At 40.2% G+C, this 27522-nt stretch overlaps 1 protein-coding gene across 1 annotated transcript in view; it reads left to right on the top strand.

Moving 5' to 3' along the window:
• The window catches only part of PRKN (parkin RBR E3 ubiquitin protein ligase), a 677999-nt gene extending 662167 nt beyond the window's left edge, over positions 1-15832 (top strand). The window contains exons 11-12 of the mRNA XM_041477165.1: positions 11413-11530; positions 14544-15832. Of these exons, the coding sequence (XP_041333099.1) occupies positions 11413-11530; positions 14544-14653 (228 nt within the window). The 3' untranslated portion in view covers positions 14654-15832. The remainder of the gene's footprint in view (positions 1-11412; positions 11531-14543) is intronic.
• Positions 15833-27522: the final 11690 nt, after the last annotated feature.

The following is a 27522-nucleotide window of genomic DNA, read 5'->3' as shown; positions in this document are numbered from 1 at the left end:
AATAACAGGGCTTTTATACAGCCTATGCAGAAAATACTATTGGTAATTTATGTTTTAGCTTACAGAAATAAAAAATAGATTGTCTAGGCTGCAAGCTGTTAGATGTTAATTATTCTGGGTTGCTCTATAATTTTGTAGCTATTGTAACTATAGACCTGGAGAGGAAATAGTTTTTCTCTCCTGGCATTTCTCTTTGTTTGAGATTCAAGTTTTCCTTGAAGTAAATAAATCATGTATACCACAGTCTCTCCAACTTAAAAAAAAAGAGACAGAGAAAGAACAGGAAACATACCCCCTAAATATCTCACAGCTTGATGCCCAGGCTGCACTGGTATTCAGATATCTAGCAGATTTGATGCTAAGAAGAAACTCAAATCCTGAGCCTCCACACAGTCCAGTGTGGCAGATAAAGGTTTGTGGGCAGGTGCTGATGAGGGCTTGCATCCAGCCAGCTCTCGGGGAGGTGAGCCAAGCTCCTGGAAATGCCTGCAGGCAGGCTCTGTCTGAGGCTGCCTTTTGGGGCTCACTGAACACAGACTGACAGGGAGCTGAAATTCTACTGGGAGTCTTTGCCATGTGCTGTCTGGAGATGGTTCATGTGCCCTACTTTGTAGACCTTGCCTAGGTCATGACCTGTGTAGAGATTCTTCTCTTTAACCTTTCTTAGTGAAGCTCTTCTAATTTATAAAAAGAATTACCACTAGTTGAGACAGAACAAAAACAGCCTGTATTCTCCTAGTCAGTCAGGATATCTACCTCTGTTGACCTGGAACATGAGTATTGTATCAGACCCAAAATCCATCTACTTTCCCAGCCTCTAGTGATTTGTGATGTACATGTGGTATTTTATGTTTAGTAGCTATCAGCAATTTTTCTTCCATGAATTTGTGCGACCCATTTTTGAAGCCATATGTATATATAATAAGGAGATTTGCAGCTTAGCTGCCCTCTATGAAGAACAATTTAATTTTATTTGCAATAGCCTTAGAGCAGTCTTCTCGTTCCCATTCACATTTATGTAAAAAACAAAGCAACTTCAACAAGAGATGCTTAAAGTGTTCAACAGCCTAGTAAAGCAGGAGACCAAGGCTCAGTGTCTTACCTGAATTAAGCTGAGCTACAGCTTGAGTACGTCTCAACATGAACAGAGAACTCTATATTCATTAAGTTACTTATGCTTAGAGTTTTGCCTCAAGTACTGAAAGTTGCAATGGCATGTAAAAAGTGAATTCAGCAATGTTGGCTCTGTGAAAGCTAGAGTTCATGTAATTTTTATCTTCTAAGGCAGAGATAAAGGTATACCAGGAAGAATCAGAATACCATAGGAAGAAGTCATTTATTTTAAATATTTGAATATTGCCATTTCTTTTCCTTATAACAATGGGAGCACTTCACCCATCAGATTCAATCTCACAGCACATGAATTGCACCCAATTAGACCTTAGCAATGCTGACTGCTGTTGCAGTTCTAGTGTCATGTGAATGTTCTTGCTGTTCTGAAAAATTTCCTGTACTCTCAAGGAACTGTTCCAGAATAGCCAAATGATGGTGCCAGAGTAACCCTTGCACCTATACAAATCACGTCCCCTGCGCAGACAACACTACAGACTACGCAGGATTCACTGAGACTCCAGTCTAAGCTGAAGTTAATTGACTTAGGTCCGCCTCCTCTTCCGCTAAGAATCTGAGAGCTGCACTAATTAAACGTCTCCACGGGGCGGTGCTGTGCCACTGAAGGAATGTTTTCCCTCATTTTGCTCAGGCGGGCGAGCGCAGGGGCTGCAGAGATGCTGTTTCACCGCCCCGCATCCCTGCAGAGCCGCCCGGCGCGCAGGGCTCCCGTACCGGGCACACAGACCGTTCGGGGGCAGGCATGGAGAGCAGCGCCGGTGGGACAGCTTCCATCTCTCTGCCTGAAATCAGTGCAAACATTTATCCACCTGTGCTTTCAGGCTGTCTGTTCCACTTGGCATCACCTGCCAGGTGCATAGGTCTGTGTGTCAGACCTAACTTGCTGTGATTGTAGTGCTTGGTGAGGCAGTGAGAAGGTTTATTTTATTTTTGTCCATGGTCTGTTTCAAGGTAGGAATAATACATTTTCACGGTTGTCTCCAACTCATGCAATTTGGCTCCTTTCCATATAATTTATTTTATCAAGACATCTTATTGCCACAGCTTCTGCCAGTTGAATTGAAGGATCAAACAAACACACTGCCACTGAACTGTTCCTCTCCAGAAGAAGTGCAGGATACACCATCAGTTTCAGGGTAATAGTTCCAGTGAGAAAAATGCGGGGTTTCCTTTAGCCTGTAGTACTGTAGTAATGAAAGGACCTTCTCTTGCTTTCACATTTCTGCAAATGCCTGCAGGTCTCTGATGTTCAACAATATGCAACACTGTGGACAGGTTCAGGCCTAAGTCAGCATGACAGAGGTGAACATGGTGGAGCATGAGGAGCGTGACAGAGGTGAAAGAAAAACCAAGAAGGAGTTGTTGCAGAGGAATTGGGTGACCAGAAGTGGATGGCAGCACAGAGAGCAGGAAGAGTTGTGGTGGCACTGCGTGCAGCTCTCCTAAGGTGTGTCAGGGCACTGCAAGGGCCATCTCATTCCTGGGGACTTTCCATGTGTCAGGACAGGGCTTGACAGGGCCAGGGATGAGCCAAAATGGTGGAAGATGGGTCCACAAGTGGCCTATGGCTGGGCTGGGTAGGGACGTGGGGAGCTGGAGACAGGCCCTGCTGCAGTGTCACCAGGCAGTGACATGGGTTCCTGAGCTGTGAACAGGATGCGGGGAGTAGCAGGGGACTGGGACAGTATGGGCTGATGGCACCCTCAGAGCCTGACACCACTTTGGGAAGACTTGGAGAAAGAGATCCCTCAGAAGCAGAGATGGAGTCTAATATAGAGGAATTTGAGTGTCCAGGAAAGTCAAGAGCTGAATGGAGGGAGTGTAACCTGTCAGATGGAGCAGAAGCTCCAGAAAGAGGAAAAGAAAGAGAGATGTGAAATGACATGGCACAGCTATGAGGGTCCAGGAAACATAAATGGTGGTGGTGAAATGGGCCTGTGCTTGGGCAGATGTCAAAAGGAGGAAGGAGAAGCCTGAGGTAGAGAGGGGAGTGTAGTTGGTGGGACTGTGAAGGAAGGTAGAGAAGGATGGAAGGTGGAATTAGGTAAGTTGGCAGGAGGAAGGAAGAGAGCAACCATGACTGCAGGACATAGGAGGGATAAAGCAGGTGCTGCATGTGGATCTCTGAAAGCCTATTCCAAATAAAGGAGTTGGGAGCTTTAGGGAAGCTAAATGGCATTACTTGCTGCTTGGGGTAAAAGGCAAACTTGGCAGTGAGTGTGCAGAGAGCAGCCCAGCTTTAACTACTGGCGTATCACGACCTTTCAGATCTGTGCACAGATATTGCATGGCCCATTGGGAAGGATAAAATGTTCTCTTTGTGCTGAAATGTCGACTTTCAGCCCAGATAGCCCATTGGAAGCCTATCTTAAACATTTACTTACTGGTGCAGGACTGATTATTTCCCATCTTAGTGTGTAAATTACATTATTTCAGGGAAAATAAAATTTATCTGTGGCAATGTCAGTTGAGAAGCTTTGTTTTAAAACTGTTGCAGCCTCCTGGAGCTGTTTGAACTTTGGGATGACAGAAGCAATCATATTTGATGAATTAAAAGGCACAGTGTGCATGATGGAATCAATGACATGGTAATGGTGACTCCAGCCAGATTTAGGTTTAGAAATAACCACATAGTCCCTGCAATGTACACCACAAAACCAAGCTTCTTGGCCTCTTTTAACCTCACACATAGACAGTCTGTGCTGGTGGGGAGTCTAGCCATAAACCAGCTTCCTCTGTAAGTCCCCACCTTAAAATTAGCCTACCTTTCCTAGCACAAAACCTTTCTAGATGTTTTCCTTTTACAAGGATAAGCAACGCACCTTCTTGCTCACTAGCAGCTGGACAATAAAATGTGGCCACATATTAGATTTGAACTTTTTCAGAGTAGCTCCCAGGATGGTTTCAGTGCTGGGCATGTTGATGAGATGCTGGCAAGGTAAACTGTAATAGCAATGATACTGATGTAAAAGTGGTGCCTATGTAAATTAGTGAGTAGAATATAGGCCACTGAGTCATAAGTGTTTGGGGGGGAAAAGGTAACACAACCTGGATGAAATGTGTTATTAAAAAGTATGTTTTAGAGCTGGTTCTGTGGACAAACTTTCTCCAAGAAGCGGCTGATTATCTTGTCCTACCAAACTCCTTAAAAATCCTGTCTGAACATATCTAATTTTAATCCAATCTTTAATTCCATCTAGTCAGGGAAGGAGTCTGTTCTAGCAAGTCTGGCCCTGCAATCCATGCAATCCAGTAAAATCCTTCTCTAAATATTCATCTTTAGCTTCTGGTGCAGCTAAAAATTCTTACCCATTTATTGCACACAGGTTACAGACTAAGTGGTGTAAATTTCTACCATTTTGTTACATTGAAAATCTCATTACCTGCTAAGGTGTTCATTTCAGACCATGTTCACTGTATATGCAAAGTAAAAAATGTATTGCTGGTTTTATCAAAGCCTTAGCTTATCAATGAAGTATTTTTAGCCCATTTACAATAACACTACGACTTACGGTTCAAATTATAGTTAAAATAAAGGATATGCAAGCTTTCTGGTAACACCCATTTCCCTGGTGTTATTTTTAACCTTCCAATGCTTCTCTGGGTTCTAGGCTCAAAAGCTGCAGTCTGGAATGGGCTGGTATAGTGAAACCTTTACTAGAAGGAGCATGTTGATATGTTGATATTGAAGAATTTTTTTTCTTCTTATTCTATAATCTGCTTGTAGTCAGTCTTATTTGTTTGTTAACAGACTCCTTCTCTGATGCACAAGCCAATGTTCGTGTGTTTTGCCCAAGTCAGTTAAGCCTTTGTTCTCTCTGTTTTCCTCAAGACTGTTTTTATCCATCTTTCAAGGCTGTTTTTGGGTAACTGACCATTTGAGTGTGGTTTATAATGGTGAGGCGTCCCATATCATCCTGTGTCTCTGCTTTCATGGCTTTTCTATCATCCCATGTCATTACTCCTCTGTGCAGCATTTTACTGTAGGGTCAGAGACAGTTTGTGCTGACCGATAGTACCTATAATGGTCATTTCTGCCTGTTACAAAAATACATGGAACTCTTGAACCATGCGATAATACAAAAATTGTACAAAAGCAAAAGCAGAACAGGGGAATAGTCACCAGGTCATTCAATAACTGCTGCCACAGGCTAAACCAAATCTCTAGGCATGCCAAGACAAGTTCAGATAAAGCCTGATGGGTCCTGAGGCTCATTGTGCTGTCTTGGAACAAAGGCTGTGGTCTCTTACAACAAACAGCAACACCATTTTTACTGAGGCATAAAGATACATGTTCTAAACCTTCATCTACAGTCTTTTCTAGTGTAAATTTATAGCTAGTGCTGTAAAACTTGACTTGACTTCAACTCTGCTCTTAACCTGTGGGACACTGCCTGTCCTGGCTGTAGCCCTAAGCTGGAGGCCTCTGTCACCCAAATCCCAAAGCCCTACACACACCCACCATCTTCAAACCTCAGTTGTTCCTTGTTTGGAACTCAGCCCTCAGAGTCCTCAGGTAGCTAATGTAGGATCCAGGTAATAGCTTTGTTTTTCTGCAACTGGCAGTATAAAATATGTCCAGCACTCCTGTCAGCCCAGGAACCCACCAGACCTAACCAAAAGTAGAGCAGTCAGTGCCTCAGTGGAGTCAGGGCAAACCCGACCCTCTTCATCAGCACACACTTCCAGGGCCCTGGCTGCACTCTAACCAGAGTTTCTGGGCTCCAAACTGACTGGGGCATGATGTCTCAGGCGAACAATTGGCTCAAAGCAGACCCATTGGATCACTTCCCAGACGTGTTTTTTACTGCACAGGTGCAACACAAAAGCACATTCATGTGCTCGTGCACACACATCCAGGGAAGCCTGTTACAGCACCTGGCATCCTGCTGAAGGCTGTTGGAATGTAGCTCCTGGAAAAGGGAAAAGCTCCCAGCTCACTTGGGCCACATGGGAGCCTCCAGCCCATCTTTTCCTCCCATTGCCTCCCGTGTGCAGGTCTCGGAGTTGACAGCAGGGGGTATGAAATGCACAGGTATTGCCTGCCAGGCTTCCTTCTCCATCGTGGAACGACAGATGCTGACCTCCCATGCTGTAGATTGCCAGCAAGCATGTAGGGTTGTGAAGCCTGGTCTCTAAGCAGATAATGATAATGATAAATAGTAAATGCTAACCACAAAAAACATTAATTGTTTCCCTGCATTTTAGTGAAAGGAAAAGCTACTGAAAAGGTTCATCATACATAGTATCTTTCAATGAGTCCTGAGTCACAGTATGAAATGCAAAACATCTATTATTAGGCTATTGGTTTTGGGGTTTTTTTCCCCATCAGGTAAATTTTAATAGTTAAATAAAACATGACAGTACAAGGAATGGCACATCTAGCCTGATTTCTAAAATATCTTAAACAACTGGAAAAGAAACTGAGGCTCAGGGTTTTAGTGTTTGGTGTACTCACAATGTCAAGCTCAGGACATTTCAACCCATAGGTGCCTAATTAAAGGAGCAAGAAAAATAACTATAACAGGGAAATGTCCTGTAAAATTAATCTCTGCATTATAAATAAAGATGCACCAGAGGAAATCTGAGAATAGGTCTTAACTTCCTGTCTAACGAGAAATAGATGATAACTATATATAGAGAATTTTAGCTTTCCTATTTTGGGCAGCAAGAAAGTAAAAAAGATGTGACAGACTGCTTTTGTTTATGAGGTTAAGCTGACAGTCATTTTCAGCAGTGTTGCCACTTATGAGAGAAGGCATATTCTTTATTCTACTCGTGGAAAACAGTTATATAAGAATGACCTGTATTAGATTAGATTTTCTGCTTTAGAGCAGTGCAAATTCAATATTCATCATCTACCTGAATTTAATTCATTATATGAATGGCTGCAACACACAGAGTGAGAACCTTGATGTGCAGTGTCACCAAACCAGAGCACTCTTTCATCTTGTATCCAATATAATACCCTGTGTATATCAATTTGATTTTAACTAGTGGCTGTCATCACAAAGCAGCTCTTTCATTTTATGTCAGAATTCCCTAGGCACACTAGACAAATTGGTTCACACAAAGCTGCTTCATGTGGATTTAACCAGATCGTTGTAGTACTGGCACCTCTATTTTTCCTGTGTGTGAAACATAATCTCATTGAATGAATATCTTTTCTGCTCCTTATCTATAGCCACATTTTAGCATTTTGAATTAGCCTAAATCTGTCTCTAAAATAGAGCAATAGTCCCATAGCTGTGCACACCTCTCTTTGTGAGATTTGACTCTTAAATGGCTGAAATAATCCATTTTCTTCCAAACCCCTCTAGCCTATCTAGTGCCCTAGACACCTGCTATTTTTACCCCCTGCAGTAAAAAGCACCAATAAACATGGCAATATGTTAATTCATGTGATTATGTTCATAAAACAGCCCTGTTGAAGCAAAGAAGACAAAATCAATTTAAGTTGGACTGTCACCATCCATTGTAGATCAGGCTTCAGCAGCTGAGGCTGCTTTTGCTTAGAGCTCTAGCTCTAGTGGGCTGTGTTAACCTAAATATTATGGTGGGATGAACATTGCTCGTGCACAATGAATTATTCTTTGTCTTCCTTCCAAATGCTTTCAAGTATACATAGCTTTTCTCACATTCTTGTTAGAAAATGAGTAATACTTCCTGTTTTGAGGCATCCAAACCTTTTTAAAATTCTGTATTTCACATAAAGTGAAATAATTTTACATATTTCTATTACCCTAAACAAAAAGATTATTTTTGCAATTCTCTTAAAATCAAGCATTTCTGATCTAAAGCAAATGTATTTTGGATTTAAAGAAAGCTTCACTATGATACATTTTTTTTTTAAGTATACATTTTTTTTAAGTTATGCATGACCAGCTTTTTTGTTTATTGGGGAGAGATGAAGCACCAAGGGCAAACAAGCAGGAATACAGAAATTACATCCACTTAAAGAACAAAGAAGGTTAACAGTTGCATATTCTATTCTGACTTAAGGGTCTTCAGTTTTGAGATGTCTATGCCAGGCAAAATAAGCATGATCACTAAAGAAGTGTGCTAATATAAGGCAGTATATAATTCGCTGAATGTCAAAATTTAACATTATGTATCTAAGACTTCCAGTATTTTGAACAAGAAGCTTTGCCGTGAATGTTTTTAATCTAGATGTTACTGCTTAGTTGCTGTCTGTGAACACATTCTTTATCTGCTTCAGTGTAGTTCTACTGACAGGTCGATGTGCACTCTGTCACCTGAATGAGATGCTGCTCTAAGAAGGACATTTTATTTCTATTTCAAGATACTTTCAGTCCCTGTAGATCTCTTACCAGTATTTCACGATATTGATTAACTGCTAAGAAAGCATTCCATGTACATGCTTTTTGTATTGTTGTATGGTCCTCGACAGTCTCTGTGGTCTCTTTAACCCCGTCAGTTTTTCCAAAATACTCAGCATAGAAACAGAATCCATGTCCTTCAGTGCAACCCAGAGGTAATAAGACAGCCTTTTGGTCCTGTCTCCTTAAGGGAATACTGCAGGGGGGATATTGAATAGTGCTTACAACAGCTCTTTGTGTAGCTTGCTGTTATTTTTGGGTATGCATTCCTGGTCATAATATGCAGCACAGTTGAGAATCAAAAAAATTATTCATAAAGTGGCATGGATGAAATCTAGTAGCTTCTCCATAGTGCTGGGACAAATGTTCCATACTAACTGGGGAGCTAGAGCATACTGTGTTGAGTGAACACCAGAAGCAATCCAAGTCTCCTGTCCTCAGCAAACTGACATGCGAGGCACACCTGGAGCATCTCTGAACTTCCTATCCAAGACCAGGCAGAACAAGCAAAGGGAGAGGCCCCCTCCTTGACAGACCTTGACAGGCCATTTTCAAGGAGATTAGGTTTGCTAGTTTAGGATGTAAGGACATTATTTAAAGAGACACTGGTAATGAAGAATTGCCATACACCTTTTCTTTATTGTTTGAAGAAAAAATGTAGATAAATATATGAGTGCTTGCCATCACTGGGTGTGGAGCACTAAATAAAGCACATGAACACTGAAGGCTTATGGATCAGGATGGTATGATTTCTTCACTGAATCAGAGAGACTCCATCACTGTGCCATATCTCTGCATTTGCTTCATGCATCAGGAAGTTAGCATTCAGCAAGACTGGGCACAGGAGGGGTGTTTCAGCTCTAATGGACTGAAATACCGTGCTGCTGCACCTAGTTCATGCTAGAATTTTTGCAATGGAAACTACTAAAACAATAACTCACTGCTGTTTTCAGCAATTTCTTCTTGGTGAACTGCAAGTGTGTGGCTAGAAGTTGTTCATTTTAGTTTTTCCTAAGGTCTCCCAATTTTGTTTGCAGAACAAAGATCAAAAATGTTTATACAAATAAAGTTAGCAGTTTGGTATGTGAAATTTTGCCTCAGTGTCCTTTGCTATTAATCACAACAAAGACATGAAGATGGAGAAAAAAGTATGTTTGCAAGTATTAAAACATTGGATTTTGGACTATTTGAGAAAACAGAGCCACTGTGAAGCTCTCCTGAACTGATTACAAAAATTTAAAATACTTCTGGTCTTCTCATTTAGTGTTTCTGAAAAGAATAGCAAGGTTTTGTCACTGCTATAGTGATTTTCAACTGTATGCATGTCAAGCAATGAGCTCCCATTAAAATGAGATATCATCTTATTTCTGTCATGGGGAAACTGAGGCCCAGGTCCCCGCTCTCCCACTCTGCCTCTCTGAGCTAGCTCAGATTACTTGCAAAAGTCATCCTTCCTTAAGGATGTAGGTGTTGAAAAATCAATACTAGATTATGTTCTTTTCTATTAGCCTGAGCAGCTTTTTCTCTTTCCCAGAACTTACTAATGTGCTGTTGTATAGAGGTCATCTTTCTGCCGAATTGCTGAATAATCCAGCAGGGTGCAGGGCCGAGTTCCCTCTCCACAAGCAGAGAGACAAAAGTAAAAGTCATTTCTAGGATACAGATAATACTTCATTCACTTTTGTCACCTCTACATCAAAAAGATGAGCAAATTGGAGAATATTAAGTGGGGAGCAACAAAAGACATTCACAGACTGAGGAGACTGATGTAGGTTGTAAAATATATAATGGCAAACATATTTTTGATATTTCCAGATTAAAAGAAGGCAGTGTGGGGTTTTTTTGTTGTTTTGTGATTTGCTTTGGTTTTCCTTAAATGCATATTGCAATGGCCACTAGATGAGCTGGAAATGAATTTCTGCAGATCCTGGTCTTTGTTATTCCATTTCAACTGAGGTTCATTTCAGCCAAGAAAGAAAATCAAGGCACTACTTGCTGACAGAACTTACATGTTTTATCAATACTGGATGACCAGAATTCAAGTGGAGTTATATCTTTGTTGCATTGTTTAAAATTGGGCCAATTTCCTTTTTCTGTCTTACTAGAAACAAATGTATTAAAAAATATCCATATAAATAAATATAAAAGTCTATCCACATAAAAGCCTATAAGTATTTAGAAGGTATACACTAAGAAGTTACAGGAATTGTTATAAATTAAATAGTTTTGTTTAAGTTCATCATTTTCCCACATGCTTGAATAAAACCATATTATGAATGGAGAGAGCAGAGCTTCAAGGTTGGAACCTTCATGCATTGTTTATAGGTACTATTCACACAGTTGCCAACCTTGTGTGATGGAAATGACTCAAAGCACTGCCATCTCTTTTGTCCTTGTACTATCATTTTAGCTAGGAAACAGCCAAATAGGCCACTTGTGTAGATTATGTAATTTTGTCCCAGTCATAAATAGGACAAACACAGGACTCCCTTTTATACTCCTCATGATGACTTTTTCCTTCTGTGTCCTTCTGAGCATTTCATTGCTCATGAGTGGGGTTTCTTACTTTTTTTCCAAAACTTTTGTTTATTCTTTGTGCCTGTTACATTTGTGTAGAGTCACACTGGAATGAAACTCAGACCTCCAATACAACAGAGTACACTTTATTATGAAAAACAATTTCCTTCCAGGCACCCCACCATCCTGCATTACCAGGTATCACACTTCCTTGGTGTTTTTGCTTTTTTTTGCAAGAAGGGCTTTAATCCCTGAAGCAGAATCAAACCTGTGGTGTCTAACATGTGATGTTGTCAGCCAGATTCACCTGACTCCTCCTTTGCCTTCCTTTTTGCTTTACCTGTCTTGGTGCATTAGCAGCACAGCTCGATGCCCCAGTGAGTGATCTCCCTCTCCCTCTCTCCTTCTCTCTCTCTCTTTGCAGGGGTATGTAGTTGATGAACACGCAGCCATGCAAGCTCGATGGGAAGAAGCATCTAGAGAAACAATCAAGAAGACAACCAAGCCATGCCCCAACTGCAATATTCCAGTAGAAAAAAATGGTGAGTTTATTAGATATCTTGTACTTACCTGTCTTTTAAAATTCATTTTACAGTATAAACGTATGAATGTGCAGGTGTAATATGCATTATATTATTCCAAAAGGAGAAGAGCACAAACAGCTTGAATGTGTCACCTTATCTAAATCATCTTGAAAAACATTAACTCTAAATCACTTAGTTCTAAAACCACTAATTAAGCCTCACAAAATGTCCAGGTATTTTTTAGATAGGAGAAATGGAGCATTGGATGTATTATTCATATGACTGGATATCCAGCTAGTTATCTAGACTTTCCATTATCACTGGGAAAAATAGAGATTTGTAGGGTAAAAGTCTCCTGATGAAGCAGAACGTATGTAGGCCAGAAAATCACACCTGAAAGAGGGGTGTGAAGAATTAGTCCTGCTGTAGATGTCTACACAGTATAAGGCTGAATTTGGGTGAGATTAATCCCAACCCAGCCACATGCCCATGGTAGAAGAGCAAGTTAGAGGAAGCAACATGAGTCCTGACAAACAGTTTGCATTAATCAGTGCTTACCATGTAGGAAGAAAGGTAATCTGCTGGCACTGGGATCTTTAAAATAAAAAAACAGGAATGGTAAATAGGCTGTACTTTATAGGTTAATACTGTTCCAAGACTTAATTGTATTTATGTTAATTAATAAAAATATATTAACATGATTGCCTAAATTTTATACAAATACTTACAGAGTGCTTCCCAGTTTTGTGGCATTCACATGGGACACTGAAAACAACAAATAAGACACTATGGACTGCAAGGGGAGAACACTTTGAGCAGTGACACTGCAGAAATATTACTGGGGAAGAAATAGGACAAAATCCTGAAATCTGGGGTTTGATGAAAGGAAAGGGAGTTGGCAGATGGAAAGTGGGAGATACCTTCAAGCACAAGAAGCAGAAGGAAAGAAAGCTTGAATTGAAGAGTGGGAAGGTGAGACAAGATTTGGCATAGTGTGGAGAGCAAAGTGGGCAGCAGAAGAGAGATAACGGAGGCCTAGGTCAAAAAATTATTTGCAGATTTGTAGAACAGACTGAAAACCAGAAGATTTATTCTGATTAGAAATAGACAAATTATAATGGTGACTATTAAGATTCAAGAGTTTTTGCACAGCCAAACAAAAACCTGGTTAGGCTTGAAGGAGTGGTAAGACCTTTACTTTCTCTTGGACTCTGAGCACCCTACTTTAGTTGCCCTGCCTTGAGCAGAGTTTTGGATTGGATGGTCTCTTAAGGGACCTTCCCACCTCAGTGATTCTGTCATTTTGCAAATAAAATCATGAAGCTTAAAAAGTGCAGTGTTTGCCTTCTTCTTTGGTCATGGGTACTGCACATGCCAGCTTCTAGGCTGCCATTTGTAAACTTAAAGAAGCACTTCAGAGCTGCCAAAGTACAGCTGCTGTCAAGAGACTGACAACTGTATCGTGACGTCTGCCAGCAGTCCTCATTTGAGAGGAGTACACTGACTCCACACAAGAGAATAATTCTGCTTTCCTTCCCCATATTCTGTGGACAATGTCTTTTACAAGGGACAGTGACAATGCCAATAACTTTTCTGCAATAGCCCATATAAACTACAGGCATTGTAGAATATTTCTGGATGCCAGTGACTTTCCTGTAATAGCTTTCCCACAGTGAAGGCCCCCGTCTGAGTGAGTTTAGAAGCTCATCCATGTCTCTCAGTGAGCTACTGTACTCACAGAGCTGTAGGTCCTATTGCTTGAGGCACTCTCCACTCTTGACTGCTATCTCAGCTGCCATGCAGCAGAGAATAACAAGATTTATGCAGCTTAGCAGGGAGGGCACATGTTTTCCAGAGGGCACCCGATGGGTTTGGGTCCTGCACCAGGACTGAGATGAGTTTTACCCGGTGATGGCTTAATACAAACTGTGAGAGAGGACTGGATCTAAACTTTAAATAAACTGGAACATGGAGGTTGGCCATTTGTATGTTTACATTTAAATAAGATAAAAATCTTTCTGGCACATTGCATTTCTTACACAAAGATATAAACTGACAAATAGACCTTGCTATCACAAGTGGTTTTCTCTCTTTGTCAGGTGCAGCAGACAGGCCTATTTTAACAAACCAATTCTTGTTTGTTTTTGCCTTCTGAGAAACATTCTGGAGTGGCATTTTTAAAAACATGGTGTAAGGGCAGCAGCTCATACAGTAGGGAACAAACACTCCATGTACCTCCCATCACCATCTGGAGTCAAACCAAGATGACATTTCAGCATTTCTTCATGGTGCATGCTTTTCTCTCAGTTTGAATCATACAAAAGATCTCTTTGTGTGGTAAGCAACATCATTTCAATTTGAAGTGTATTTCTGTAATGACCTTTGACAATGTTAATGTTTATATATTACAAAATAAACTTTTGATCAAGGTTATGAGCAGAGAAATTAAAGCTACTCTGGTGGTATGGAGAAGTAAGAAACCCAATATGCAGAAAACATATGATCAAGAGACTGCTTCACTAAATACTAAAAAGGTCAAATCAACTTAAATTACTAATGTCATTTTTGTGTGATCAGCAGTCAGCCACCAAAGTCTGTATCTTCTGATTTACCAACTTTGCAAATCTTGAAAATCTTTGAATCCAAATTCAAAAAAGGATTTAATTTTTTTTTATCTTCTGGCTCACAGCTGGTCTAGGGTAAAGTAACCTTGAGGAGGTACCTCCAGGACTGCTTTGAAAGGCCACAGACTATTATCTCTTTTCCCTATCCCTAGCATAGTCTGTTTTAATTTCCTCCTATCCCTGCAGTCCCTCAAGTGAGAAATGCACATTAAAGCCCAATAAGAGAAGAGTAGCAGGTTTTAGAAAGCCCAGGGAAATATTCTTTGGGTTCGTACTTTTCTTTTATTAAATCATTTACTTAGTTGGTAAATTAGTGTCTGAGAAAGTTGATTTTAATGCTCTTAATTGTTGATTAACATCTCTAAGTGTTTTCCAAGTATCAAAACCATTCTGTTGCTGTTTTGCAGGTGGCTGCATGCACATGAAGTGTCCTCGCCCTCAGTGCAGATTTGAGTGGTGCTGGAACTGTGGCCTGGAGTGGAACAGAACCTGCATGGGAGACCACTGGTTTGAGTAGCAGAGCTGAGGCCATTCCGTGTTGCTGCTAAAGCTTGTTTTTATCGGGGTCAAATTCTGAACCACTTGCTTAAACAAAAATCCCAGTGGTTTTAGGGACACAGAGTTCAGAAGCTGGCCTAGTTTGTTGGCTTTTTGCTTTATTGCATATGCAATCATACCAAAATCACATTGAAGTTATGCCAAGGCTTTTAAACCCAAGTTAAAAGGGTAATTATTTTAATGGACAGACTTGCTCATCGTGGTACAAAGAGGGGTAAATTACAACTTTTTGAACTTGTGCAGTCTATCAACATGGACAGTTGGCAGGGTTACCATGAGGAACCTTACTTGACATTTATAGTCAGGAATCCATAACTCTTGCAAGAGGGAGCAGCCTGCATATGTGTGTGTGTCTGAGTGTGCGAGCATCAAGGGGGGGTGGAAGATATTTCCTGCATCATCTGCTTTTTTTCTTTGACCACTTCTTCGCTCATTCAGCACAATTTTTGATTTCAAGGCAGTATTTCTTAACAGCATTTTTGGCAGAGGGAAGGCTGTGGGTCCTTAGTGTTTTCTCAGGGTTTCTTGCTAACAGGTTTTCTGCAGGGGTTTTGCTTTCAAATGAAATTTTTATGGAAACACCCAGCTTTATGCTATAGTTGTGCTTGTGTATTTGTGATATACAACACAAAGCCAACCTTCCTACTCATTATAGACTTTGTTACCATGGGAAGATTAGCTAAGGATGCAGTTTCAGCCCTGTCTGTGTCTGTTGGTGCAGTGGTGACTGGATCCAATGGAACAATTGTGTGTTGTGCAAGCTGCACTCACAGGGCTTCATTTTTCTTGTACTTATGGAATGCTTTGGACGTGGCAAAATGAACCAGGAGGAGACTTCTCAGGGCTTTTCTCTGCCATGATTCTTCTAAATTGAATTAGAATGTGGGTATGATTCTGAAAATATATTTATTGCTCTAAAGGTGTGGGGCAGAGGGACAGCTTCATTTTGCAATGTTAACACAGTATGTAAAGTTTAATAGCATTTCCAAGTCTGAAGAATTGTACTGTTTGTGATCTTTACATTGATGTTTGACTCTGAAATGAAATGGGTAATGTCCACATACAACACACCATGTAAGGATTTGCACAATTTAGTTCTGGGGAAAAAAACGCACAATAAATAAAGTGGTCAAAATTTTAAACTTTTTTTTTTATTTGAATACAAAGTAAGTGAGTACAAAAATATTGGGTGGGTCATGCATTGCCTTGACTGATTCAAACTCCCAGCTGAGAGGCTTGCTCTTTGATCAAGACATAATGTTAGCACAAAATAAGTTCCACAACCATGGTCTTCTTTTATCAAGTTTGAACTAATATTTTGTATGGCGTGACTGTAGAGTCCTGAAAACATGGGTGGGCCTCATATCAGTGCAGAGCATGAAGCCTGAGGCATGAAAAAAATCCCAGGCTCACTAGAAAAAATGTCCAATTGCTAAAAGCAGTGGAATATTCAACTGTCTAAACTGGAAGTAACAATAAAAGTGTAAGGAAACAAAAGAATGAAGGCATGAAGTACCAAAAATGGGAGCGTGAACTGGTAGAATTAAGAAATTGAGAAAGAAAAGAAGTGGCAATGACAAGACAATGGACATTTCCTAATGGTAATTTTCCTGTTTGGCACTGCTGAACTAAAATTTATGCAGGAGTATCTACATTGAAGTATAGGAATGCACTTGAATGCTGTATTTTGTCTCAACAGGGGTATTTTGCTATGAGCTCTGATTATCTCATTATTTGATTTTTCCTATATCTGGGTCTATTTTATAATTTATATGGCTAGTTTCCAACAGGCTAGGGGAAAAGTAACAATGCTTAATTTTACTTTTATCATGTGTTACATGGGAGTTCATCACTGATTCATCATCATATTCAAAAACATTCAGAACCAAAGTCTGAATCTATCTTTTTTTTTTTTTTCCTTTGGTTCTTTCTCATATAGGAAGAAGTTATTCACTATAAGGCAGTTTCACTGAGTTAGAGCCTGACTTAACATATTAATGTTTAAATCGTTACATAGAAACATGTGATTTATGCCCCTGGATCAGGGTTCATTGAAGTCAATGGACTACAGAGCAGCTCCTGCATTTCCTTCTGGCTGGGAAGGGCATTTCAGGCATGAGTCATAAGGCTAGAATAGAAACACCTCTTTCTTGGAAGAACTTGTCAGAGAACAGGATTACTGAGCATTCGTCTGAGACGTAGCAAGGGCAGGAAAGGAGAATAAAGGAAGGAGTTCCAGCATTGACTCAAGGTTGTGTCACACAGTCCAGATTTTGCACTCTGCTGAAATAAATGTGTATTCTGAGGAATTTAACAGAACATGTCCTGATCTTCTCTGTATTAATACTATATGTCTCCATGCATACATGCACAAACTTTGAGATAGTATGGGGTGTTAATCTGATTTCTCTTTACTCTAAAATTCTGTTTTCACAATCTAAAGAGCATGAAAATTCAGGATTAATGCTCTGCTGACACTGCAAGAATGCTGGAATTCCTATAGAGATGTGTGAATTGACCCTAAAATGTCCTACACTGGTAAATTTTTTTTTGCATGGAAAGTGCCATTTAAAAAAAATCTGTTTAAAATGTCTTGAAAAAAATCCAATTTATTTTGCAATTTGATGCAAAACAGAACAGAACAAACCAAGTTTTCAGTGTCTATTCAGACTGCTCTTCTTATTTCAGCTCTGAAATATCAGAGCAAAATTCACCTCACTCCAACTTTAGTACTCTGGCTGGCTCAGTAGCTTCTGAAGCTTGTTGTGCCTGTGCGTGGTGGAGCCTGCTGAGTTTTTAGTACAATTGCTCATGGCTAGAGTGTGATGGCAACATCCCTGCCAGAGACAAGGCACAGCTCCAGACAGGATGCACGGGACCCGTTCTGTGTGCTCCTGCACACTCTTGGCTCGGTTGCTGCATGAGGAGGGGAATCTTCCTTTTTTTAAAACTTAGAACACTGGCATTGTTTGCTGGCATTCATGAAGCCAGCCTTGGCAAACGCTTCCTCAGGGCTGGCACGCACATCTCTGGAAGTTGTCCTGAGCAGCCGTGGAGGGTTAATGAAGACAAACAGGACTCAAGCATGAAAGAAGGTAACCAACCTGAGGGCTTAAGCAGATAAAAAGTTCAAGAGTTTTTGGGTTTATGTTCTCTTGATCCAGTGTTTGATGAGTCTGGTGTCATGCTTCAACCAGTCAGCAAACTGAGTGCCACACAGCCACTCGTGCACCGTGCCTCCCCAACCTCGCTCTGGGATGGGGAGGAGATCCTGAAAAAGGACCTGTGGGTTGAGATAAGAACAGTTTAATAATTGAAATAAAGTAAAATATCATCATCTTTTTCATCAATATCATGGAATCATAGTAAGGAACATGGAGATAACCAAAAGAGAAAAAGGAATAAAACCCAAGATGAACGAGTGCTGCCCAATATTATTGGTCTGATGCCCAGCCCTGCCTTGAGCAGCAATCAGGGATCAGCCCCTCTCAGCCGACTCCCCTAGTTTATATACTGGGCATGTCCCTCTGTGCTGTGGGATATCCCTTTGGCCAGCCCAGGTCAGCTGTCCTGGCCATGCTCCCTCCCAGCTTCTTGTGCACCTCCTCGCTAGCAGAGCATGGGAAACTGAGAAGTCCTTGACTTAAGCATTATTTAGCAACAACTGAAACATCAGTGTGTTGTCAACATTATTCTCATATTAAATCCAAACATAAGCACTGTACCAGCTGCTAGGAAAAAAAAATTATCCCTGCTGAAAACAGGACATATGGTGATCGCTGATGGAGAGAAACCCTACACAGAGATAGAGAGCTGCAGTAGCTCTTAACAGGTAGGTTTTGTTTCCAGGCTGCAAAATTCTCATTCTTCCTTCAGTTCCTCCTTAAGCAACTGAAAAGCCTGAAGAAGACAACACCGGATGAAAGTTTCCAGGAGAAAGAAACTCCACATCCAGTGGTTCCTGATGGTCCTTCAATAGCTTCACCCAGATGTATCTGACAGCACAGAACTAACAGTGATTCAACAAGAGACAAATATACTGCTTTACATTTCATCTGATTTATTTACAGATTTTAAAGAAATATTTCTACCTCTAATTAGCAAATTTAGAAAAGCACCTCTCCCTTATTTTCAAATGTGTTTGTCTACTGATTCCTATTATGTTTATTTGTATATGTTTTTTATGTGTTTGCCCATGTGCTTCCCCTTGTGTGCCACCTACTGATTGCCCAGTGTGTCTCACCTTCAGACAGTTTAATGCTCTAGAAGCTGGCTTGATTGTCTCAGCACTACTGGAGTATGTGCTGCCAAAAGTGTCTTCTCATACTCTGGGCAAGTATGTGCTGCCAGAAAAAATGTCAGTGGCTTTAAGGAAGCAGAAAGGTAGGCAAGTTGAGAGAAGCTCATTTAATCACATGGAGAATCATATTTAATGTAGTGCTTTGTGTATCTGTAGGAATATCTTTTTTTAGAAATCAGGCCATATGCTATTTCATTTTTCTTCATTATTATTAATAGTGCTTTTTTCTTTCCTTTTAATTTGTTTTTCTTGTCTCTGTCCCCATTTTTCTGAATAATGGAGTAATGATTCTATGCCAGTAGATAAAATATGCAGCAAAACATCACCTGTTACATTACTTTCTGGCTTTTATCCCTGGAAAGCTTGAGGAATTCACATAATCTATGTAGGCAAGGAAGTGCCATTATCTGTATTTTACAGTCAGGAAATTCAGTCCAGAGAGGAGAGCCAGACTACATGGAGGCAAAACAACAGTTCTAACGCACACCATCCCTTTCCTCACAGCTGGGAAAATCTGGCTGCACCAAAGTAGAGGCCACCTGTGTTCTGGGATGGTGCTGACACAGGCTTAGGGACACAGGAAGCAATTTGAAGTTTAAGGTCTAGAGAAAACCAGTGTGATGTTAGGGACACAAAGAAATAATTTTTTTTTAAATAGGATTTTCAGTGGCCTAAAGAACGATGATCTAACCTGACATCCTTTGCAACCACTGGGAATTTTACTGCTGGCTTCACTGGGGGAAGACTAATTTAGACTTTGAAAACACTACTTTGGCATTTTAGCAGTGCATAGGAGATCTCTGGAAGAACTTGATGTCCCAGTTTCATTTTGTCTGTTTGTTAGTTAAATATTTAATCTAAAAGACATATTCATGCCCACCTCATATTCTCTCCACCTCATTTTGGTCCAAACTAAAATCCATCAAGCAGTGATGTCACACAGGTTTTAAAAACCTTAAGTACATCTGAAGCAACACACTGTATACACATTCTTACTTGGTACATGATTGTATTGTCTGCCTCGTAAACAGTAATCCTGACAGCCTGCCAACTTCAGCTGCTGGTTACCAGGCCAAAAGTAATGATGGCCTTAAGTAATACTCAAAAGATAATGCTAAAATGGAAAGGAGCAGTCAATACAATGAAATAGTATTCAGACATTTCTGTTGGGGCCAATATAATGTTTTTCTTGGAATGGATGCTAAATGCTCCTGAATAGGTTCAGCCAACTGAGTTTGTTTACGCCTGGAAGCTAAACCTGGAAAGCTCTGCACTGTGCTTTTCCAAAATAAAGAGATCACAATATGACCAAAGGGTTTGAATTTTTTGTAATGAAAAGCTGAAGTCCATGTGTTCCACAGCTGATGGAGTTAAAAAACAGAAAAAAACAAGCTACCACACTAAGCTACACTGACATTTTTCAAGTACTCATTGAAACAACAAATGCCAGGCTTGCTTTTTTATTTTTTTTTTTAGGTGTTTCTCAAAGGCCAGAATGACTGTGATATTTACGCTAAACTCAGTCACTTAATGAAGCTGAAATCAGTTTTGATTCAAGCTTCTAAGTTTAAGTGGCGATGTAAGTGAATCTAACATTTTACCAAAATATTATTCAGTATTTGCTTAACAAATACTAAGGTGCTAATTAACTGAGTGGCAGTCACTCAGGTCCTTACTTTATTTCAAAAATACAATAATAAAGGCTATTTCTGCTGCCTCATTCTGTTGGATTTTACAGAAAGCAAACACGGGCTTCAAACCAGTGCGAGCAATAAGCTCCTGCATGGTAGAATATCTTCTCCTGAAGTAGTGATCTCTTCTCAGTGACATTTACTGTGCACAAATTAAAACCTATCAGTGGCATTTCATTTTTAGTCCTCTTTATTGTGTGAGCTCTGGGGTAGAACTGAATAAATAAAAAATATAAAGTGAAGTCTACACAACAGAAAGCCTACTTTTTTTTTGCTGTTCCAGTACAGCTGTGCCATAGACCTACCTGACAGTAGGCTTGGTAGACAAGTGCATTATAGAAAATCAGCAAATGTACATATGTACTTATGCCATTATATTGGAGTATTTTTTAAGGCTTTTGCTGGTCTAGAAAACTCAGAAGCCCCTTCCCTCCTTATGAAGGACTCCTTCTAAAAGACATCTGCGATGAGTGATGGCTGGGGCAGCTTACACATCAACAGTGTCATCATCTAGGTGAGCTGGGGCACAGATTGCTGCCATGCTTGATATTTGTAAGTGCCCAGCTTCCACTTGGGCTCCCAAAAAAGGCCAGGTAGTCAAAAGTCACAATCATATGTACTTAAAAAAAAATACTTTCTTTGAGTGTCTAAACAAAGGTAGTGCACATACAAAAAAGACAACAGCTGAAACTTTTTCTCTGATTCTGAATGCTGTGCAGGATGGAAAAATCTGACTCTGACCCTGAGAAACTTTACATCAATACATTTGCTTCTTCAAATAACAAAGAAGTCCATGATCCAGAGCCCTTTGTAGTGAGTGCACCCAGCGTCACTTTCCTGTTATGTTTCTAGCAAACAGTATAAATGCCACAGTATTTCGCTAGTTGTGTTTATTTAGACATTTGTATTAGATTATAAAAGGCTTTAGCAGAACTTTAGTAAGTCTCAGATAAATGATGACTACTTATTATTATGTAGCACTGCTTGGCCCAAAGAAATAATGGTTTTTACTGCCTTCGCTCCATTACGGAAGAGAGATATTTATTTACAAGCAGTTAATCCTTCACAGATAAGATGATCTTACAAGGTCCCTTCATATATGTTCCTACAGCACTGTGTTCACCTTCTCCCAAATGAAAAGTCCATCTTTGTGAAGAATTCAATGAATTATTTAATTGCCTGAAAGAAGGAAGAGAGATCCAGAAATGTTTCCTATTAATGCAGTTGTTGTCTCAGATCCAGCAGCTTCCTTTGCTAGACACTGCCAGAGAGATCTCCATACCAGGAGGTTTTCCTGATATTTAACATCTCCTAATTTCTTTCCCTTTCAAGCTATTAAGATCTCAGGAGTATAAAGGTCTTATTGGTTTGTTGTGTCCACCTGCTATCATGGGCAGGTACCTACGATTATGCAAGTATTTCCATGAATTTCAGAGTGCCATGGCATGCAGTTTTTAAGTCCCATTTGCTTTCATGGCAAAGCAATTCTGCAACGTCACCCCAGCTGCTAGTAATGAGCAACCTTTTCATGCCAAGGTATTAATAGACACCTTATAATTATGTATATCAGTATCATTGGCAAGTTTAATGTTTTCGTTTTCCTGTTAATGTTTCCTATTCCCTTTGTTCCCTGATTGGGTGGAGTAGACAGCAATCATATTTCCACCTCACTTATTTTATTAGGCTTAATAGGCCAAGCTTAAAAGCTTGAATAAATGTTTTTGTAACATCCTAGAATCAAGTATGAGTGACGGACTTTGACATAAGATTCAGGTGTGGTTGCACCACCACATTCTGTGGCATTCATGCCTCCGTGTCTCTAGTGGAACCACTCCTGACACATGCCAGATCATAACATGTTCACTGAGACATCATGCTGGCAATTCATAATTATCCTACCCCACCCAAAACCTTCTTCACCTTGTTTCCAAGTGATGTGCTTCTGGTTTATGAGGCATCTACACTTTCTTTATGGCTTTCTTTTTCTCAGTTTCTGCATTTATACAGTTCTAGATGGGTGCTGCTGTGCATCTCAGGATATAGGCAAGTTACTGCAAAGTGAGCAAGTACAGAAACATCCTTTGATAATCACCCAATGTGTGTTTGTATTCCAAATGTTATTTTCATGTGCTACACAAGCATTTTTTTTACTACTTTAAAGTACTGTAAATCTGCTGTGTTCAATGCGTCTGGGCTTGAATACCTCCACTGTGGCAAGTTATTTAATTGTTTGCCAAATGTGTTTCAGCTTTTTATCCTGAAGGTTCATCTCTGCTGCTAGTGGTAGAACTCACGTAGATGTAGATTAATGTAGATTAATGGGTTGACGCTGTCCAGCAACTAAGTATCCACTCAAATGCTCACTCACTCCCATATCCAGCAGGATGAGGCAGAGAGCAGGCAGAGCAAAAGCAAGGAAACCTCATGGGTCAAGCTAAGGACAGTTTAATAACTAAAGGTATGAAAAAAATAACAATAGTGATAACAAAAATTATCCTTCACCACCTCCCACAAGCAGATGGATGCCCAGGCAGTATCTGAGCAATGGCTGCTTTAGAAAGACAGCATTCCGGGTTTTATTGATGGGCATGATGTTATATGGCTTGGAATATTGCCTTGGTCAATTCAGCTCAGCTGCCCCAGCTGTGTCTCCTCCCAGCCTCATGCTCAGCCCAGTCTAGTTAATGAGGTACCAGAGTGGGAAAAACAGAGAGCCTTGATGCTATGCAAGCACTGCTCAGCATCAGATAAAACACTCGCATGTTATCGACAGTTTTAGTCACAAATCCAAAACGCAGCACCAAACCAACTGCTAGGAGGAGAATCCGGTCTGTACCAGCCAGACCCAGTGCAAGGATCTTGTTTACCAGCCAGTGCAGGATGCTGCTACACCTGGGGTCATGGCACCACGCATCCCTCCTGCCTTGAGTCCCTAATGCTCTGAGCCAAACATGGCTTGAATTAAGGATTAAGGGCTGTTTTTCTCAGTGCAAGCAGTAACAGGTTTTCTATTCTTGAGTGGCAGGCTACTTTTATAAATTACTTAGCAAAAATTGGCTAACTTTGAAAAGCCTCTGTGGGAGGACTGACAGACAGCTGCACAGACAGACAGATGGAGACAGCAAGGAAGGTAGGCCAAACCCCAGATAGCTACATGAAATTCTCACTGAGCTACTGGGGCTCAGTCTGTCATAAAATCAGAGAGATGAAGCTGAGGAGGCTAAAAAACCTAATTTTGTCATTAAATGATGGCAACACAAAGCATTAAGCATTCCCAGTCCAGTCCTAATTTCTGCTTCAAACTGAGATCAGAAGTTCCCCATTAATTTAAGGGGAAAATTGTTGCAAAAATTTGGATAGGTGGTTCTGGTAAATGGATTAAGACACACCCACTCCACCCCCTCTTTTGGGGCTGTACAGGAAGCATGAAGAAATTTGTTGGATTCAACCCAAAAGCTGGGCCTTTTCTGTGGTGTTATTGAGTGATGTTTCAACTGACTCATGGGGAGAGTAAGGTTGGCATTAATTAAAACACATCAGTGATGAAAATTACATAAATTATCTGATTCATTTTCACCAAGTGTCTGCCTGCCTCTCTCTTGACTACAGATGAAGTTTGGATCAACCACGCTCCTTAACTCTGGTATCTCCATTAAATATCTTGAGTTGTGGGATGACACCAGCAGCAGCCTCCCTGCTTTTGATTACTACGTAAAGATCCTCAGGACAAAGGCAGTCCACCTCCCAGCTCACCATCTGAGTCACAGCTGACTACAGTCAAACTGTTTTCTGTAGTGCCAGTAGCCCAGTGAAACAGGGATTATAGAACCAACTTTATCACTTCACGCAGCTTCAAAGAATGGAACACCCAGGGGAAAGATGAGAGCAGGAAAGACATAAAGGTGGCTTTCAGTGATCTTGTTCTTCAGTCTGCCAGATTCCAGGCTGGGTCCATTTATCAGCAAGGAGGGAATAGGAAGAGTTTCCAGAGGGGATTATAATGGCTTTCTATCAGTAAGTGCCAGTGTTTGAAATACTGCCACATAATCACATCTTTGTATTGTCCTATTTAGTTTAACATCACATAGGAGATTTTTAAAAGGGTGTTTTGCTTCATTTTTATTAAAATCATTGTAGTATGGTGACTGGCAGAATATAAAATATATTGCTAGATAATAACTTTTTAAAAAAATTTAAATGAGAAACATTTTGAAAGAATTTTTGCCAGTCTTTACTGCAGTACTGAAGAAATCTTAAGTTAAAATAGTATTTTGCCTTTTCTGTCATTTATGCACTTTTAAGCATTTTCCCCAGAATTCTGTCTTATACAACAGAACAGGGCCAAAATAAATTCCATTCTATAGACATTGAGGAGAATATTAAGGAGGTATAGCTACTCTATAGCATGGGTAAAGTTCTCATTTCTTTACGTAGAAACAAATTTTTGAAAACCTCCAAAACTCTTTTACAGATTTTTTTTGTTTTTTTCCAGAAAGAAAACAAAACCACTTCACTGGTCAGGAAATTATTCAAAAACACATATAACATTTCAACAAATGGCAGTACCACCAGGTTAGTGAGTTCAGTGCACCTGAAGCCACCGCCCTGCAGACAGCAGTGGCTTGTCAGAAACCATTTTCTCCAATAGTCTGTTTCTGGAGACTCTAAGACTTCCATACTCTGACAGTAAATATTATAATATAATAATGATATTAAAATCTTTTTATGTAGCTATAGATTCTGTGCAGTTTGATCATGTCCTGCTTTAGTGAGAAAGGAAAAAATAAGCTTTTTATAAACAACTTTTTCCCTTTGTTACAGACATTGCAAGTCTTGAATTGTAAATTTCCTAAGCGGTAGTACCAAAACCCGGCTAAACTACCATAAATACAGGAGCAACACTTCAGTCAGGTTTCATTCTTTGAATCAAAAATGTTGATGTCTTGCATCAGCAATGAATGTTGTTATAGACACGTCAATTAACACAGAAAAGCAAGAACACTGGAATTTGCATTCTGCCCACATTTGATGCCTTGCCTGGTCTGGAGCAAAATGCATGAATGTGTACTTGCAGAAACCTCTGGCAGAATTATTCTGTGACAAAATATCTCCTTCTTTAGTAAATTGCTGAGGAGGAACAATTGCTCTGAATATTATTCAACATTTCTCATTTAATAGCCAAGAAAAAAAACACCAAAAAAAAAAAAAAGGAAAGAAAAAAAAAAAGAAAAAAACAACCAACCTCAGGAGATGCTTTTGCTTCAGTTTTAGCTTCTTATCACCTTAAATAAACACAGCAAGTATCTTTTTGTTTCACTAAGAATTGCTTGAAGAGTGAGCAGTGGTAGGAAATTTCAGTTTGGAAGCTGAAAATTGTCTAGGATTGTACACATTTGGAAGAGCTTTGCTATAAAGGAAAGTATTAGGCATGCTTTTTCCTTTTGCCATTACAATCTCTTAGATCCCAACACTGTAATTTTCATTAGTTACGCTGGTAGCTATTGTAGCTAAGGGACAATGTTTTGACCCTGAACACACAAATGGCTGGGTTATCAAATTGCCTCTATAGTACAGAGGAAGCTGTTAAGTAGAATGATAAAACAATTTGATCATCTCTTTCCTCTGCTGCTGTTCAGGCTGCCTCTGCAGTCTCTACCAGCCAGGAGGGCCAAGTGTTACAACTAAAAGGAACTGCACATCAGGACTTATGCGACTGGACACTGTAGAAAAGCTAATGGAAAAACTGCAGAACAATATCTGAACTTAGTGACACACCACTCTGTCATGACAATCCTGATTCCTCCTCTTTGCACTTGATTTTAAGTTCATTCAGTATCTCTAGTGAGAACCTAACTCATCCCAGGTGATGACTGTCACGTTGCCACGTACCCTTTTGGTGCAAGGAGGGGAACATTTAGAAGCAGCACAAAACAGCAGCTGTAAATCAGACCTGAATTCTCTTTCCTTTTTCTGAAGAGCAGCACCAGTAATCCTGAAGGAAGTTACTTGCCACTTGGGGTAACAATGGCAGGATCAGACTCATGCCCCTGGCTTCAATTCACAGACAACTTATGAAAATAGACTTGAACGCTATGACAGTATTCTTAAAAATGCACGAGGGTTTAAACAGCACACCATAAATACTAGCTAGCGTTGCTGCCACAAACATTGAACAGGGATGATAAAACAGTTTTAAATAACTCCTCATGAAATTAGGCTTGTTTGGTCTTTGTTCTGAATTTGTGACAGAACCTGTGAAAGAAGGACTGGGCAGTCATGTGAACTGAAACCTATGTAACATGTGAAAACCCACAGAGGAGGCAGTAAATTTGCAAAGGTCACTTGAATTCTGGTGTTTCCATCTTTGAGTGGCTGACTTTGCAGCATCCATTTAGCTGTTTATGTGTGTGTGTGTAGCACACATATAAATCAAAACTGAAACACTGCATTAAAACACTTATTAATTCTACAGAGCTGGAAATCTCATGCTGTAGCCACATTTTACTACTCAGAATCATTTCAAGATCTGTTGCACACCTGTGCCTTCTCCTGTCTCCTTGGGAGAGCTAACTGTGGGAAGCCAGTCACTGTACCTTCTATACCTCTCTGCATAGATCCAATATCAGCAAGGACCTTGGCAAATGTCCTCTGAAGAATTTTGCTGAAGTGGCTGAAGACTCTCCTGTGCCCGTCTGAGTGCCCTGCCCTTCTTCTGTTACTTGTCTTTTTCCAATGAGCGGTGAGCCGTGAGCACTTCACCTTTGGGGGTGATTTTCTTGAAAATTTGGCCTATGCCTTGGGACGGTTAAGACACAGTCACATGTTGTTCCTTTGTCT

The sequence above is a fragment of the Pyrgilauda ruficollis genome, unplaced genomic scaffold, assembly GCF_017590135.1.
Source record: "Pyrgilauda ruficollis isolate IOZ18807 unplaced genomic scaffold, ASM1759013v1 scaffold4, whole genome shotgun sequence".
NCBI lineage: Eukaryota > Metazoa > Chordata > Aves > Passeriformes > Passeridae > Pyrgilauda > Pyrgilauda ruficollis.
The sequence above is the reverse complement of the archived record's forward strand: the minus strand, read 5'-3'. Positions and strand labels throughout refer to the sequence as shown.